General features: G+C 35.7%; 1 protein-coding gene across 3 annotated transcripts in view; it reads left to right on the top strand.

The window, feature by feature from the left end:
• The window catches only part of SCAMP1 (secretory carrier membrane protein 1), a 41,835-nt gene extending 24,693 nt beyond the window's left edge, over positions 1-17,142 (top strand). Inside the window, exons 4-9 of one of the 3 annotated variants that reach the window (XR_003400057.1) lie at positions 2,091-2,219; positions 8,952-9,111; positions 10,866-10,967; positions 12,815-12,932; positions 14,751-15,877; positions 15,908-17,142. Coding sequence is in view for 1 of the 3 variants with exons in the window: in XM_026865390.1 (XP_026721191.1) it covers positions 2,091-2,219; positions 8,952-9,111; positions 10,866-10,967; positions 12,815-12,932; positions 14,751-14,915 (674 nt within the window). In the remaining 2 variants the exon portion in view is untranslated. Of the gene's footprint in view, positions 1-2,090; positions 2,220-8,951; positions 9,112-10,865; positions 10,968-12,814; positions 12,933-14,750 lie in introns of all 3 variants that reach the window. The other 2 variants (XR_003400058.1, XM_026865390.1) reach the window with 2 other exon arrangements.
• Positions 17,143-19,038: the final 1,896 nt, after the last annotated feature.

Here is a 19,038-nt window from a genome sequence, read left to right on the forward strand (position 1 = left end):
TTTGATGCAGCCCAGGATGCAGTTGGCTTTCTGGGCTGCAAATGCACATTACCATGTCACATTGAGCCTCTTGTCAACCAACACCCAAGTTGTTCTCTGCAGGGCTGCTCTCAATCCAGTCATCTCCCAGCCTGTATTTGTGTTTAGGATTATCTCAACCCATGTGCAGAACCTTGCACTTGGCCTTGTGGAACTTCATGAGGTTCTCATTTGAACTCTTTTGGAAACACTATAGAGTTGTCTTGATTGGAGGACAGGGTCTTTTGCAATACTCCATCTATTTGCCTTCAATTTAAGATGCTTGCTAACACATCTAGGACACTGTGGTCATATGCAGTTGACTGTAGCACAAAGATCTTCAAGCTGGTAGGTCAGCTCAGCTTGATGCCTTCAGTCTTCTCTGCTCAGGTGTTGTGCAGCATTTGAGTTAATTAAAGCATGCTGCTTCCTGTTACAGCTATTTCATTTGGGCATGCCTGAAAATCTCTTTCTGTGCTTGCATGAAGCTAGTTTGAGGGTGTCTACATTCATAGTGTAGACAGACCACTGAAGTGCAGTTAATAGGCCTTGAGATGGTAACTTCTGTTGAATGAAGTAACTTGGTGAGCTAGCTCTTTGCTTATCAGGATGCAGTACTGGAATATGAGTATGCAAAGTATATTTAGAAAAAAACAGCTTGGTTTTTCATCTCAAACCATCTCACCAAACTCTTTAGTGTTAGTTCAGAATTTTAAAACCTGTACCACAGCAGCAGGAAAGCACGTGAAATATGATTCTTAAATAATAGCTTGTATTATTATAAGATAACTGAATTTTTCCATAACTCTGCCTTGAAACTATCAGTCCTGAGAGAAATAACCATATACTGCAGAATGAAGATCTGATTTATTATCAAATATTTTTTCACATAAGAAATCCCAAAGTAGTTTTTAATACGGATGGGAATATTACTTGATTGCCTTTTGTACACTCCCTCTGCCAATCCCCTGCTCTGGAGGACTTGGTAAAAATTTCAGTAGAAGAGGCAGGAAACTTAGAAGATGTTCACTGCTTTGGACCTGTTTGGACAGAACTGACAGCTTCCTTTTATGTGAGTGGAGAAACAAGTAAGAAATTATGCAAGTAAGCTTTGCAAGCCTTTTATTCTTACCAGATGTACTGCTAGTAGAGATATGGTTGAAGATAGAAATAGCAGGCAAAACCTTGCCAGAATTTCAAATAAAGGAGCCTTTAGGTTAGTCTGTAGTTCAGCTCCACTTCTGGAACGTGGTGATTAATTTATCTCTTGCATCCAGAATTAAAAATGTTATGGGAAAGTTTTGTTGCAGTTATCTCGGTTGAATCTCTGCGTCTGTGCTTGGTATGACTTGTGTTTGGCAGAACGTATACTCTAGCCTGTGAGCAGATCAGCATACAGGAAATCCAAGTGTCTGATACTGTGTCCTTTGTGGTGTCCTCACTCTGGCATATAACTGTATCAAAATACAATGATGCTGTAGGGCATCTTCTTGTAATAAAAAAGTAGTTCAGACCGTTTCAGTAGCTGCCTTTCTTGAGCCTTACGGGCTTTGAGGTAAAGCTTTGACTATGAACTGTATTGGGAACTAGTTCAAAGTGTTAGAGATAGCCTGGCATTAAAATACCAGAATTCTGAGAATGAAGAATGCTTTTCAGACCTCAGTCTATGTGTTCAACAAAGTATGTGAATAGGGTGTGAATTTAGGGAAATGTAAATTTAAAAGCCAAGTAACACTGAGAAGTTGGTTTTCTGCCCATATCTGCTTGTTTTGTGAAGAATTATCTTTTCTCGTTACTTTACAGAAACTCTCAGATGCCTTCTTAGTCTTTTACACAGATAAAATACTATACTGTCCTTGATCTGCTGCATTTCATTGTGTTTTATTTCTGAAGTTTATTTTCAGTATTGTGTGAGGACTGCTAATAAAACTCTTGGGTTTTGGTAGCACAGATTATCCATATGGTTGTGAAACTCATGATAAAACAACTTGAACAAGTCCAAATGCATATATCTTTCTCGTGTACAGAAATTAAAACTGTATTATAATCCTCTTTTTTTTTCTGTTTTGCAGGTAGAAAAAATAACTGGCCACCTCTTCCTGAAAATTTTCCAGTAGGTCCTTGTTTCTACCAGGATTTTTCTGTAGACATTCCTGTAGAGTTCCAGAAAACAGTAAAGATTATGTACTATTTGTGGATGTGTAAGTATTTTTTTTTAAAGAAAAAACAAAGCACCTATTCAGTTTGGTAATGCATACCTGCTACTTTGGCTTTTGCAACATCTGTAATGAGAAATTGTTTTAAATCCAGAAGTCAAACATAGCAGTGAAATCTTTTTGTTAGCTTCAATTTTAAAAGTATTAAATTATGCAACAGAAACTTCTACAGAAAAAAAGGAGGAGGATTAACCTTAGGCAGTTTGTTTCTAGTATATTTTATTGTTATGGTTTAAGTATCTCTGTTGTTGTAAAATGAGCTTTGGCCATTCATTAACTTAGAAATAATTTCACTGTTTTTAAAATCAGCTTATATATTAAAAAATATAATACACAATCAGTATTTAGACTTGCGAGTTTAAGAAGTAGAATATCCATTTGCTTTAATATATACATAGTTTTATATAGGTTTTTGTCTGTAGTGAAGTCTTGCTATCATTTTACTCTAAAAAAATAGTGTAAAGTCAACCAGCTGAAGAATCAGTCCACATTAAAACTATACTTTGTACTCAAGGAATGCTCTATACCATCTTTGTGGAGTTAATTTTGCCCTCATTCATGTGCTGTGTTTTGACTGGAGAAATATGGGACCAAATGTACAGTTGCTACAATGTTTGTTTCTTCTGCCTTGTCCATTCTGAAGGGAGCCTAATAATTACTCTTGAGACTGAGAAAATTCCAAAGATGTAGGTGCTTTGATGCCTTTAACATATTTTTAGCGTACTAAGGGAATATGAATTTCAGAACTTTTCTGTGTTTTTTTTCAGGGCTTCAGATTTAGTTAGCAAATCTCCATAGTTTTACCTGTTAATCAGGAAATCTTATTACTGTGATTGAACCATATAATTGAAACACAAAATAAGCAGTCAGCATTGAATCAAGAGAATTCCACTTCGTCGTAATCCACAGCTTTCTGTATTCATTGCTGGCTCATTAATCTTCAAATAAAAAGTAAATCCACTGTAGAATGTGTGACCAGTCCCTCTCATAAACCTGACAGACATTTAGGATTTATATGCAATCTAAGATCAAGTACTCCAAAATTTTAGGGTACTTACTAATTCTGACCATTTGCAGGACTGAGTTCTGAAAATGCTCTATGCTTCAAACACAAGGTAAAGTTGGTCAGTGAGAATTCAGTATTAATACTGGTTTTACTTTTTCTCTCTTATAGCAATAAATAAAGGAAGCATCAGTGTTACAGTATTTCAAAATATGTAGGAGTTGTGCTTCTATACTAACATGACAGATTTTCTTCTAGGTAGACTGAGATTTTAATTGAGCCCTCTTGCTCTTTCCCTTCTTTAGTACTCTCTGATTTAGGGATTACTCAGGAAGAAAGGAAAAGGGCACGATAGAGGAAAAGAAAGACAAAATCTATTTCAGGCTAAAAAAAATAATAATTGAATACTGAACTCTGGGCCTTAAGGCTGGCTGTTAAATCAGTGCTTGTGACTCTTCTTTCCCAGGATCATACTTACATGGTTTGGCTCACTTTTTATTAGAGCAGCTATGCTTCCTCAGTGGAAGCACTTATTACCATAGCAAACCAATGTGTTTCTGCATGCTGCGCTACCATACGTTTTATTTCCTCTTGCAGAACTTCCTCGGTCTTGTAAGGCCTAGGGGTTCTGTGAACATAGTCACATTTGGATAAATCTAGTACTGCATGCTCAGCACTTTGTAAAGTAGATTAGTTTTCCTCTTCCTTTTTAGCAGCCAAAAGAAACAAACCTTTCAGATTCAGTTTTCTGTGTGTTTCTGTTGTTAGTAGCAATTTTTTGTATCCTTATTCTTGGTCTTTATGTATCTGAGGAATTTTTTTTACTTGTTTCAGATCTATATTCTCTTTATTTCATGAGAAAACAAGTCTTGTTTGTATCCCTATTCCATAAATTCATCAGTCTTTTCTCTGTTTGTGTCAGAAGTCAGTTTTCTTACTCCTTGATGTGGTTTTATCTTTGCACATTATAAAATTTTTTTTCTTCCCTAGGGAGAGCCTTTTTTTCTTTTCACTGCCTACTCCCATGTTTTTGTGAGCAATGGCAATCAATTAGAAATGGTTTCTATTAGCTGCCAGTGGAGCTTTTCTATTCTGTCTTGGTTTTGTGACCATTGCTGTTCTAGTAGCTTGCAGATAGAATGACAGTTTTCCTGGCTCTTCAGCACTGAGCCCTACTTTTTAGATGTTTCTATGTTGTTAACAGTGAAATGTCACATCTCTTAACCTGTATCTAACACTAGAACTTTTTTGGCTCAAAAGCCTGTGTTTTTCAACTTTTTTCCCCACAGGCTGATAACGTACAAAATGATTTTCAAAGACTATTTCTTACTTGGAAGTTACAGACCAAAGAGCTGCTTAATGTCATGGAAAGGTTTTGTGGTTTGGGTTTGTTACTTTATATAGATTGTGACTGTTACTTGATATAGATTGTGAATGTTTCCATTTTGTATGAACAAGACTTAAAAGTTTTCAAAGGCCAGTGACTGTAGATTCTGGTAGAAAAATAATACCCTGAAGTGTCAACTATGGTATTTTTTCTGTTTAGGAGAGTTTAATCTTACCCATCCTTCTGTTTGAGGGTACGATCAGTAGTAACATATCAGTTTGTATTGATGCTTGTTCTGCCTGTTCCTGAGAACCTCCAAGGATGGACACTTCATAAACTCCCTCCAAGCCTGTTCTAGTATGTTGCTGTTTTTAATCATTAGAAGATGTTTCCCAGTATATAATTTAATCCTCCCTTCCTGTGTTTTATCTTCCATTTTCTGTCCAACATTGTTATGTTGAACACGTTTATCCCCATTAGTTATCTCCTTTTGGCTAAATTAGCATAGTTTACTCAGTCTTTCTTTGTAGTTTATGTTTTCTAGAGGTCTGAATGTTTGGTTGCTGCTTGGCTTACTCCATATTATTATGTATATTTCGGTGTGTAGCATCAAGAATTTTACAGTGTGGACCGTGTCCAGTATTTTACCTGAAGTCCTAATGTACTGTGTAGAGAAAAAAAAAACACCTTCACATTTTTGATAGCATGTGCTTATGTGTCAAAGGGCAACTGAGCACCACACAGCTGCTCGCTCACTCCTTCCCCCTCAGCGATGGGGAGGAGGAAATAGAACAAAAGGCTCTGGAATCAAGGTAAGGACAAGGAGAGATGACTCACCCGTTATGGTCACAGGCAAATGACTGACTCCTTAGAAGAAGAAATAAAACATAAATTTAATTTAAACACAGCCACCTCTATTTAGTTTAACAATTAAACAGTAGGACAGTGAGAAGTATAACCACATCTTAAAAACACCTCCCCCCACCCCTCCCTTCTTCCCAAGCTCAGCTTTGCTCCCAGTTTCTCTACTTCTTCCCCTGCGACAGTGCATGGGGACAAGGGATTGGGATTACAGTTAGTTCATCATCTGCTGCTTTTTCATCCTCAGGGGGAGGACTCCTTCCCCTGCTCCAGTGTGGTTGTTGAACTTTCTCCAACATGAGACCGTCCCATGGGATGGAGCTCTTCCTGACCTGCCCCAGTGTGGGTCCCTCCTGTGTGTTGCAGTCCTGCTGCAGCCTGGGCTTCCCTCCGAGTCCCAGCCCTCTTTGGGTGCAGCCACCTGCTCTGGCGTGGGGTCCTTCCCGGGCTGCAGGTCGGCATCTGCTCCACCAGTGACCTCCATGGGCTGCAGGGCACAGCCTGCCCTCTCGCCACGGGCTGCAGGGGGGTCTCTGCTCTGGCACACCTCCCCCACCCCCGCTTCCTTTCTTCAGCTGATCTCACTGTTTGCATAGGTATTTTCCTTACAACTCTCCTCCTCTCAGGTTCCCTTTCTTAAATATGTAATCGCAGAGGCACAGCCGCCTTTGCTAATTGGCTCAGCCTTGGCCAGAATCTTGGAGCTGGGGGAGCTTCAAGAAGCTTTTCACAGGGGCCATCTATGTAGCACCCTCCTGCTACCAAAACCACACACACAAACCCAACACATTATGTTGTGTACTGATCTAAGCTTGGTTTATAATATATTTTTTCCTATGGAAAAGAATTCTGTCATTTGTAAGACATGTTTGCACATGTCTTACTAGCCCCCTGTCCAAAAAGAGCAGAACAGTCAAGAAAGAAAACCCTAAACTACATTTGAAGCCACACGGTGCTCCAAGGTTATGTATGATCAGGCTTCAGCAGCTTTGTCCTCCACTTGTCTGTTGCCTTGTGGCTTCACAAACCTCTGCTTCATATGTGTCCCATTCCCCTTGAGGCACCTTGAGGGTGACAGTCCAGCTGATTCTTGGGAAGAGCGTATTCTTTTGTCATGTATCCTGGTGAGGACTTTGGTTTCCTGAGAATACCATCAATAAAACGCTGCTGAAATGAAACTTATTACAAAAATCTATTTTCGTAGTCCCAAATGGGATTGCAAAACAATCATCTCAATAAGGTAGATGCCAAATAGCACCAGTGCAACTTGTCATTATTTACAGTTTACTTTCAAACTTGGATTTCTATAAATACATTTATAATTAATGGATTGTAAAGTGTAGTTAATTCAGATAGAAAATGTATATCTAAGTAGGATTCTTTACAAGGAAGTTTACACTAGTAAGAATGAAGTGGAGTCTGAATATTTATTAAACTGGTGTAATTTCCCATTGTTCACTCTTAGTCTGGCATGAATGCCCTTTTATTTTTTTTTAACTGCTTCCACAGCTAAACTAGGAGAAGATATTCTTAGATCAAGTATTCTTAGATCATATTTTTAGATACTGAGAACTGTATTAGTATAGCTGTGAAGTTATTGTCATGCAGACATTGCATGTTGCAGACTTCTGCCAAAGCCTTAGGTCATTTCAGCCCCTAGGTGGTCATTGTCTTTTAATGGTTTTATCTGAATAGGTTCTTTTAATGGTTTAATCTGAAGAGGCAAATACATAGAAGATACATAAAACCACCTCTGTTCATACAACAGCAAAGCTTATCTAGGTCACTTAATGAAGATGTTGGCTCAAAGAATAAATGCCTTTCTGTACCTTGCAGCAGGCAGAGAGAAGGGTGAGTGGAGCAAAGGGAGAATTGTCAGTGCAGTCCCTCATCTTCATCTGTAGCTTGCTAATACTTGATTTTTACAGCTGAGATTTTCTGTGACAGTAGTGAAGCAGACCCCTCTGTGGCTGGTTTTATTGTGCTAATGAGTATCAGTAGTGGGTGTGACATTTCAAACTTCTTCTGCACAGATGGTATTCTTTTAAAACTTGTCTTGTTATTGTAATTGCAGTTACAGAAAACATAGTAATTTTGAAAAGTTCAAATTACACCAGAGCCTGGATGGTTTTAGTAATCTAGGGGGTCTTCCTGTTTTCCGGTATTAAGTAGAAAAACAAAGAATACCCCATGGTAAGCTTTCTCATATTTATCAAAGGAAGGCAGGAATTTGCATTTGTAGCCTTTGTTGTGCTTTATGAGGCACACACACACAAATTCTGAAATCAGTTGCCTTGCTGACCTCTTTGAACATTGCTAAGATATGTAGGTGTGTTAAATGCTTATTATTTAAAAGTGCAAAGTTTTCTCTTTCTGGTGTATCTGGAAAATATGATTTGTCTGAGGGAAATGTTGAGTTTCATCAGCCTTTCATGCAGTGATGTGGGCATTTTTTTTTCAGTATTATTTTTCCAGTTCTTCTGTTAACCTTGTTTTCCAGTAGAATGACTAAAATGTGTATCTGAACTTAAATAAAAAATCATTGCTGCAAGGAGCAGCTTGTGCACTCTCAATTGTTAATACTCTACTTTATCTTGGTCCAGAAGATTAGAAATGGTCTTCTAAGATAGTAAAGTCACTCCTTAATCATTGGTTATTGCTGAACAAAGACAGAAATTCATGTTGATCTCTTTAAGTCTGTCAGAACTGTGGCACATAGCATGAAGGTAGTAGTTGTAATGTTTCTTAATACTCCTCTATCTTGTTCTGAGAACTAAATATGTTTGAAGTTGGAATGCAAATGCATTTGCTTCAGAAGAAACTCAATAGTTAACCTGTAACAAGGTCTAACACGGAGAAAATGCTAGTGATGAGCTAAGAACTGAGCACCAAAAAGGCAAATGTGTAAGACCATTGTCATAAGAAATACTTGAATATACAGTATCTGTTAAAGCATCTAGAACAGCTTCTTGCAGATCTTGTTTTATTGAGAGACATTTTTACTGAGTGGGAGGTTTTTTTGCTTTATTACATAGAAGATAAATAGCTTTTAGTTGAAAGTTTTTTTGGAAATTTTTGTTTTCAAACTAAAATGTATACAGTGCTAAATTTATGATGCATTTTATATAGTTTATAAACTTTCTCTCCAGAAATATTCAGTAGTCTGTTAAATATCTGTATCCAGTTATTACTGTAGAAAAAGTATCAATTATTACAGCTGTAGAAACCTTTTTCAATCATTTTAAGTTTGAAGATGTCTTAATTTTATGACAGGATTTTTTCCTTCACCATATACCTGATAGCACTTGAATTTTCATGTTCAGTACTTCCACTTGTGAATACAGGGTTTACCAGAAAGTTAGAAAACTGTATGAAAATCAGTGTATTGCTGAGGGTATTGAGAGGGATTTATTGTTAGCATGCTGACATTTTGTTTAAAAATGCTCAGTTAGGGTATTACTTTAAAAGTTATGATCTATTGTATACACATAACTTAATAAAGACTATTTTGCTTTTGCTTCTACAGTCCATACAGTGACACTGTTTCTTAATATCTTTGGATGTTTGGCCTGGTTTTACGTTGATGCTACACGAGGGGTTGATTTTGGATTGAGTATTCTCTGGTTCTTGCTTTTTACACCTTGTTCTTTTGTCTGCTGGTACAGACCCCTTTATGGAGCTTTCAGGTAACAACTTCAGCTTGACTTAGGATATTTACAAACTTATCAAAATGCATTAACATTCCAGAATTTGCTTGATTATTATTATTATTATTATGATAATCCTTCAATATGCTTTCATTAGAAATAATTAGTATGTTTGCCATTGATTTAGTTGTTGTATTTAAAACATAGATGGCAATAGTTAGGAATATCATTTATTAAAGTATTTATAGCTTCTACCACTGACAGAATATTTCTAGGAAATATTTAACTTTGTGTTGGGCTGATAACAGTTTTAAGGAAAATTCTCATTAAATCTCTATACTTTCACACCAAGAATTTCAGTAGGTTAATAGTTAAGAGTGTCTTAAAGTTTTGGCTTCCTAATGAACTTCATAAAGCTCTACACATAAAAATCTTGTATTGGCAAGTGACCTACAGTGTCTGTAAATGAAGTAGACTGAGATTCTTAAGAATGAGTAGAGCAGGTATATAATCAAACTCCAGTGGTTTTCATAGCTTTTATCAATCTTTGCAGACTTCACAAGTGTGAGGTTTGGTAGTTTTGTGTTTAAGAATAGAATGGTTGGTTTGCATAAAAAATTAACTTTTTTTTTTTTTGGTGAAAATCAGCATGTAGAGATTCTAAATTTGGTACCTTTATAGCATTTCCTGGGATTTTAATTTTTTTTTTTTTACATTGAAGTGATTCAGGATATTCTCAGTTAAAATATACTGATTCTTGTAGAGAAAGATTGATGGCCAGACACTGCAGTTCAGCATAACCTGTAGACTAAATGAGATTGCTTCTTTTTGCTAACCAAGGAGGTATTTCTGTACCCACACATCTTTGTGGAATCATGTAGTTTAATTTGCATTTCCTCTCTAGTAAATCCATAGCTTTTCTTGGTGAATATTGATTGGAAAAGAAGGATTACTACCTCCATATTCAATTTTTGGTCAGTTGCTCAGATGAATATGAAATAGTAATTGAACTGAACTGGTTAAATAAATAGAACTGACAAACTCCCTTCTGCAGGAAGAGTTATTAAGGGCAAAATCTAATTCTGTGACTTAACTGATTTCTGCTTTTTTGAGAACTTTGGTAAGAAGAAAATTATACGATCATTAGTTTTGATAGTAGTAAATTGAGGGTTTATACTGAGATTTATTTTGCCTGTACATTCTTGTATTTATTTATTTTTAAATTTTTACTTTCAGTTTTCGTCAGGCTGGCATTTTAGTCATTTTAACAGCAAACTGATTTTGTATATTTTGCTTTTAAGCAACACCCACTTCAGTATTCTGGTATGCACTATGTTCACTATGTTTCAGTAATTCCATATTACATTTTATTTTCTTTTACAAGTGAAGTATTTTCTTCCCATCCTGCCAGCACTGTGAGCTTCAGTCTGAAAGTGGAGTAGAATTCTGTTCTTCATGCTTGTAGCAAAACTTCTATGTTTAGTCTAAGAGGCCCTGCTGAACAGGCAAAACGTAGTGTGCTGAACAGAACACTAAGGAATAGTATCTTGCTGCTATTCTCACCTCTGTTAAAGGTACAGATGATAAAAATACTACATGAAAGATGAAGGAGCAGCTCTTGTAAATAAACACTCTACAGACTCACAGAATTATTGCTACTTCAAGTCACTGTTAATAAATGAAAGCACTTTTCCCCTAGTTAATGCAGAAAAAAGTTTTAGACTGGTTCTACAGTGTTTGCAAAAAGTCATTATTTTCCTGGTTGCTTTAATCTTTTTCCCCCCCTCTTTCAGGAGTGACAGTTCATTCAGGTTCTTTGTATTCTTCTTTGTATATATCTGTCAGTTTGCTGTACATGTACTTCAAGCTGCAGGATTTCAAAGATGGGGAAACTGGTGAGTATTCTGTTTGCTGTAGCATTGTCTGTAAGACAAACATTCCTATTTGATATAGCAACTGCAATACACTCTGTGTTCCAGAAAAATCTCAGGTTCACTGGAATTGCTATATTTAGCACTCAAAAAAAACATTTTTGCTTTTTTAGGAAAAGTGAGTGAAACTTAACCCAAGAGTGTGAGGTACTTCTGTTATTAGGCTGGTTAAAATTTCATCTTGGAATGTTAAACCGGTTTGAATTGTTATACATGACCTTCTCTATTTTGGTTGTGTGTGGAGATACTGCTTTCTCTATATTTAAGATAAAGTCATAAGCAAAAAGAGAAGATAAAAATAATTGAGACAGTAATAATATAGTTTGCATATTATTTTGTATCATTAGTTATTTCTGATTATATAAATATAGTTACTACTTATTAATGGCTAAAATCTGAAGAATAAGACAATAATGTATTGAATTTAATATAGTGGTATATCTGATATTATTTGAAAAGCTCATTTGTCCAAGTCAGCTCCTTATTCTGTAGTAGTTGATTTTTCTTTTTGATGCTTGTAAGTATATAAGCTTTTACATGAAGCTTTTATATATATTATCATTTATTTGAGTCTTCAAGGTTTAATACTTAACTTTTATAAGGAAGAGCTGAATTGATTCCTTCCTGTCCCTAGGGAAAAAATAAAAACGACAAAACAACAAACCAACAAACTTGAGTTAACTAAAAGCATGGTTGTAGTAGCCAGCTGGTAGGAGGGAGAGCTATGACTGGTGATACTGTAGCTGGGTAATGACATCTCTCTGTATCAGTGCTTTTTGCTGCTAACCTCCAAACATATGTGAAGCAGGCAAAATAGTGTTGCTTTAGAACTGTAGTGTAATAAAAGATCCCGTTTCATCATTTTTGGTCTTGCTGCTGTTTTGATTTTTTCATAGACACATTGAGATCAACAAAATAAAAAAGTATTGTAGAGGGCCAGTCTCCAAGTATGTGGAGTGTGCTTTTAAGGATGCTTGGGGAAGGGGTATGAAAGAGAGCCAGATCATCAAAAAATGATAATTACAATTTGGATTTTGGAGTTCTGTGGTATAGTCCAGTTGGACTGGATATCTAAGGGGATATCAAAGCAATCTGAAGCAGTGGAAGAAAGTTTAAGGTTGTTTGGATTTACAGAAATTTTTTGCTTTTTTTTCTGTGGAAGAATCTTTTCCATTTCAACGTGTTACTTTTCTTAAAGGCAACCTTCTTTTTGTGGTTTGATACTGTATTTTTCTGTTGGTGTTTCAATTTTTAGGAATGGGGAAATGTTTTAAGTAGGTACTGGTACAGCAAGCTTTTCAATTAGTTAATCTGATGCTATGAAGTTCAAAAAATTACCTTATTAACCTATTAGAGAAGCGTCACTGTGTGGATACACAGTCTTCCCACATAGAAGCACTGTGTATATGGCATGGTTTTGGTTTATGGGTAAAGAAGTTAGAAGCTATCTTTCTGGACACATTTTCTCTTCCACGAAATCATGTAGTCTTAAATTAATCTGAAATAAAAGTACGACCTAAAAACCCCAAGAAGTTGATGAGCAACTCTAGTTTCTTCACAATTCTGCTCAATTATAATAATCTTTACTACAATTTTTCATATAGTTTCACTGCATGCATTGGTAAAAATGGAAATTAAGCTCTAAAAGTTTATTAATAAACCCAAATATGCTTATATAAAATTCCTATTACTTCAAAAGTACTCTAAAGTCAGAACCAGGAGGTTTTATAAAGCTTACCTTGATGTGGATACCTGTGATTGAATGGTTCATGTGCTGTGCTAGTAAAGTTTGTCCTTTCTTTTTCCTTCAGTGGGTGGATTTCATCTCTTACTGGTCTTAATAAGAGTATTCCTGTTGGCATTATGATGATAATCATAGCTGCACTTTTCACAGCATCTGCTGTTATCTCCTTAGTTATGTTTAAAAAGGTAAGTTACATACTATTCCCCTCTTCTGTTTCTTGTATTTGTTCTGGCTTTGGCTTTCCTGCTTGAGAGAGGTACTCTCTCACAAAGTAAGATTAAGGGGATTAAATAATATTCTGGAGGGTGTGCTTTACCTATTAACAATTGTACGGTTTTGCTAATACTGTTGTGGAGTTAGGAAATGCAGTTTGTAGAAGGTACATCCTTTCTGCAAACTAAAATTGGGAAGGATAGCTCTCAGTAAGAGAAACTGGGAGGTAAACCCACAATGAAAGGGTAGGTGTATGCACTGGACACTGTGATTGTACCTGTAGATGCCAGGTTGTTATTTTCAAATCTGTAGTGATTCAGCCTGAGTGAAATGTGAGTCAAATGATTGCACAGTGTCAGCTTTTAACAAAATCATTTCCATTAAAATCAGTAGAAGAGGGAGGGAGATGCCTGGCATGTCATAAAAGGATTTTTATTTCTGTGTTTCTGTTAACATTTTGTTGTCAATTAATATTACGTAGCATGAAAGTTCAAAGAAAGACCATTTTCTCTTGGTTCCTTTTTGTGAATTTCCATCCAGAAGACCTAAGTTTAGATACTAATATTAGTAAGTTTTTTATGTTGTTTAGATAAAATGTAACTGAGAAATTTGCTGATGATGTGTTGGCAATTCTTATAATTCAACTTCAGTTACTGTTACACTTAAAAGATTTTCACATACCAGAACTCTTCTGGCGTGTTTACAGGTAGCTAGAAGTCTTAACGTTTTGCTTGGAGATGTCTCCTCTCCATATTTCTCTTCTGCGTAAATACTCAGGTATAGAAGAAAGAAATAAGCAAGAATAGTGTATGGTGGAGCATTTTTTTACACTCTTCCTACTGTATGCATCTGGATTCTTTTCAAAAACTTTCATACTCGGCTGTGACCTGGTGTATCTTTATGGATGAGAAATAGTCACATAACAAAGAAAAAAGTTAAAACATTAATTTTCCTGCTACACTTGAATGAAAATGTCTTTGCAATAATATTTGATAACTTTATTGTGTCTTGACTGAATATGAGTCAGAAATAGCATTTGAATTTTAATAGGTAATTGGAAGTTACTTAGGCTTTGGGTTTTTGTTGTACTAGAGATTACATGTCATATTATTTAGTGTTTGTAAGACACTGTTTAATATCTCAATCTGTAGAGCTATTGGTCATCATACTAGTTTAGCAGATACATACCTGCATTATTATGATATTTTATACTTCTTAATATTCAGTCATAGCTTAGCTTGTTCTTGTAACTATCAATCAGGTAAAATGTTTCTAAAAATTGACATAGAAGAAAGTTCATGAAAATTTTACTGACACAGTGAACTCAAAACTACTTTTTTGGTTTTGTTTTCCTGCTGGGTTTTTTAACATGCACACTTATTAACTCTCTCAAGGAGTAGGACAAATTGTATACAAATTGAGACAGAAGACGTTTTTGCAATCTATGAGTCCTGTGTTGCTAAGGATGCAGCCTGTTTGTGAATTTAAATATACTATTTCAGACAGGAGATACGAGGCACATTTTAGTAAAGATTTATGAGGCCCCTCTGAACTTGCAAAAAGTTACAGGTATTCCTACTGTCAAACTATGCATGCAGCAGGGCAATCAAAGGTTACAGTATTCACAGGGAAAAAAGTCCCATTTTCTCATTTCTGGATTGTCCCAAACACATGAGCAAAACAGATTTCCCCACCACACAGTTAATGCTTTGTGTTTGAGACTTTGCTGTTAGTCTACCAAGAAATGGAAGGCTCAGCACCACCTTTTCACTGCTTTTCCACCTCCCTAGGTGCATGGTCTCTACCGCACGACTGGTGCTAGTTTTGAGAAGGCACAGCAGGAATTTGCAACAGGAGTCATGTCCAACAAAACTGTACAAACTGCTGCAGCCAATGCCGCATCAACAGCAGCAACCAGTGCAGCTCAGAACGCGTTCAAGGGTAACCGAATGTAGGGGAACATAGAAAGTCATCACCATTCTCTTTGATTGTACTTTATTTTCCAGTCACTTACTGTATTCCCTATAAGCCTAGATGAAAATTCACACAGCATGTTTGTGTCTTCTGCAGCTGTGCATGGGTGAAATGGGAAATGTTTGGTTACTTTATTATAAATGTATTTATTTTAAAATTATAACCATTCTTTGCCCTTCTTTAAGATGATGAATTCTAGAATATAGAGCCTTCCATATTTTATGGAGGATAGATAATTTCAACAATTGGCCGGAGAATTAATTGTGGTATATAATGATCAAATAAATGTGTTAAGACTTTGGAAGGGTTTTTTAGTGGTTCACTCCAGTATTTTTTTTAACTTCAGGAAAGCAATTTGGATCAATTATTTTTCTTTGTAAGAATTTTTTCCCTGTTTCTACTATATGAAGTGGGGTAGACTGGGAGATGTAGAAAGTTAGGTTTAGCTACTGCTTTTGCAATTTCAGCAGCTGCTGGAGGACAAATACAAGTAAGGTAGATATTATAAATTATTTTCTTGGGTTTTTTTTTAGGATAAGTCTTTTGATATAAACCTGTAAGTTTGCATGAATACTGTTGAGTTATCTGATCTTGTTTAAATAGTGTTTTGGTCCAGAATTTACCTGCACCACTTTATAATAATAGGACTTGTTTGTATCTATTTTCATGGAGTATTCTCTACCTGTGAGAAATGACTATGGTGCATAAACATTCTCTGTAACAGAATGTGTAATGCAGTGTACAGTTTAAGGAAGTTAACTGATGGTTTCAATCACAAAGCTAAATGATTATATATTTGCTATTTTAAATTTCAGATTCATGTCTTGGGGTAATAATTTTGCTGGCAAAGAAACCAGTATTGACTTTTAGAACACTAGTTTCTTGCCCTCCTCCCCTCTTCTACATGCAGTGGTATTTTTGTTGTATTTGGGATTTTTTGTTGGTGTTTTTTTTTTTGTTGTTGGGGTCTGAGGTTTTTTTTTTGTTTAGATTTGTGTTTAATAGTGGTACTAAACCTCTAGCCTAGTCAGTCACTCTGTTTACTGCTTGTCCAGAAACCTAACTATACAGTATTTAATCTTCTACCAGAAATACTGTCTAAACCCAAGCTTCTTAAGCAATGGCATTTAATAGATACTTGAATTCACTTTAACTCAGCCATCTCTGTATTGTGAATTAAGGTGGAGCAAAAAAGCTTTTAAACTATTTTGAATTGGAAACATGAGAAATACTCATCTTTAACAATATTAACTTTTAACTCATTTATCTGGAGGCCTAAGAGGTTAAATTGGTGCTGTGGAACTGAACAATCCTTAATGGTATGTACCATCATAATGTAATAGAATATAATCAGAATTTAGTATAACATCTTGTTTTTCTCCTTTGAAGATTATATTCTTGGATTGCCTCATGAGTCTTACACACTACACTTGGACTGTTTTTTCAAACTCTGTTTTCAAAAATGAAAACAGGAAGGACCACATCCCCACAACCTGTATAAGTACACACTGTGGCTGAAATAAATTCAGCTGTTAAGGTGAATCACCTTTAGTGAGACAGCATAAAATTCTGAGGCCCCTCCATGTTCTGAACGTTGACTGACTTTCACAGATTCTTTTTCACTACACTGTATTCATTAATAACAGAAGAGCATTACAAAAAATAAATGCTCTAGCTTAATCCCTGGATCAGTATTGTACTGTTAGCATGAAGTCCCTATTAGTCTCCTTTCTTCTACTAATTTCTTTAAATCCAGCTTGAATTTGGGTAAATGTCATAGTTTCACCTATGCTGAAGTTCTTATTAATGAATATACTTGCTTATAAATGTTCTCTGCATCATGAAGTTAAAAGCAATTTAAATATTCTCTGTAATAGGGACTCTAAATTTTCATACTAGTGGACATGCTAGCATTGAACTTAAATTTGTGTGGAATATTATTAAAAGCTTTCCAGATAAAAGCCACCATGTGCTGTTGAGATCAGGCATCATCCTTCTAGCAGCTGTATATCAGATATATATATTCTTTTGATAATATTTTAGACTTAACTTGGGGGTTGTATCTAGAAAGTCTACTATGGATTACTTTTAAATCTAAATTCAAGCAATTCTCTTGGTACTTTTTGGATAGGAATCACAGGGACATCATCCTTGTAATTTAATTTAAGTTGAAGATTGCATAATAATATACCAGAATATATTATGGAATAAACCCATTAGGAATAAAATCTGAATTTGGCAGGTAGATTTTTTTCCCTAAATGTTTAAAGGCTCTTTGAGAAAACACATTTAATGTTCTGTGTATAGGGAGCGTTGATTTATAATGTGATGGATTGAATGTGTGGATTTAAACTGAAGTGAAATTCAAGATTCAGTTACACATGAGTTGTTTAAATCAGAAATCTCTGCAGCCCAAAAGGCAGGGAGAAGTTTGAGTTTAGCTTTGACAACAGAAGGCTGGTATTTGTTAGAATATTTTGTACCTAACGTAAGCCAGATATCACATAAACCAGATATCACAGTCCATTATTAATCAGAGTATGGCGCCCACTTAAGTGTCATTTTGTAGTATTGTGGCAAATTGAGTACAAAGTACGAAGTTTAAACACTGGAATGTCAGTAGTCATTGATCTGTAATTTAGAGTTGGTTTTATTTATCTGAGGGATGTTTGTATATTTTGTAAATTACTAACAATGCTCCGCCGTCTTGGTGAATGTCATGGTTCTGTACAAATGCACTTCTGTCCCTCTGTTGCATGTCTGAGTAGTTCAGAAGTTTTGTATATTTATTGTATTAACACAAGTGTCATAGAATAAAAAAAGACTTTTTTCCTGGGTGTTTGCTCTGTATAATTTTGACCAATATAGTGATTTTTCTTCTAACAGTCAGTATAATGTGCAGAGTGGATGATCTGTGTAAAAGTCTCACTTTTTTTTTTTTTTTTTAATAACTCTGTATATAAAGGATGTAATTCTGCTGAAATGAGGAAGCAAAATGTCAACTGTCAAATTGATACATTATAGTGAGAGCTGGTCTACTCAACTGTTACGAAGAAAATTCTTGAACATTTGCAGCCCACTTCCTTGTATGTAAACTCACGAGTTAAAATCTTAAAGGTGCTCTGTCATTACTGAATGAAATTCTACAGGTATTAAGTGAATCCTAAAATGGCATTGAAACTAAAATTAAGTCGCTGAAAAAACAGCATTGCTTTGATAGTGTTTATCTTCCTAATTTCTGCCTATGAATTGACTTTTTCTGTTATCGCTGCTGTGTCTTGCTTTTTCTGGTTTTTTAGGCACTATCTCAGTCTGATTTTTTCCAAATAATATCAAATGCTTTCTAGTACTGAATTTATTACTGGGTTTTCTTTGAAAGGCAGAATGATTTCATCTAGACCACTGTGATGTAGTTATGTTTGCAAATGCACAATACAGAGAACAGTGCTCTGAGGTGCAGCCAAAATTATTTTGGGAGACAGCAGATGTGAGTTTTTGAAGGCACCTGTGCATGCATGCATCATTTAGTAGTGATGAAACTCTTCATCAACTTGATGTGTGTGTTTGTAATGTACAGATCTAGGATGGCAGTGGCAGCGGACTAAAGGGACAGGTTTTTTTACAGATGGTAAGTGCAGTTGTGCAGCATGATCCAGTTGCGTTTTATGGTTAGAATTACTACACAGTTTAAGTGCTGGTGTAGGGAGGTAATTCCTCTCGTTTGCAGAGGCTAGTTTTCCTCAAGAAGTTGTACACACAAAGTTGGGAAGGCATGCACACACAGAGAAAACAGCACAGGGAAGACACTGTGATTAAAAATACTCATTAATATTTCTGGAAAGATATTTCTGTCAAGGAAAAGGCAGGCACCTCGAGCATTCTGGTTATGAATTGCTAATAAGGCACAGTGGATCAGATAAGCAAAACAAATGTGTTAAGTTTCAGTCAGTTTCATTAAAATGTGCAAGAATTAGTCTGTACTTTTTTTTTTTCTGCAAATTAATTTTGTGTTTGCAAGTAGCTTTTCCTGATTTTTCCACTGATAAAATTAAGACTTGGAAAAGAAGTGGTGTAGGTTTCTTGTCTTGGCAGCAGAATACTAGT

Source organism: Athene cunicularia, assembly GCF_003259725.1.
Source record: "Athene cunicularia isolate RWA chromosome Z unlocalized genomic scaffold, athCun1 chrZ_part1, whole genome shotgun sequence".
Classification (NCBI taxonomy): domain Eukaryota; kingdom Metazoa; phylum Chordata; class Aves; order Strigiformes; family Strigidae; genus Athene; species Athene cunicularia.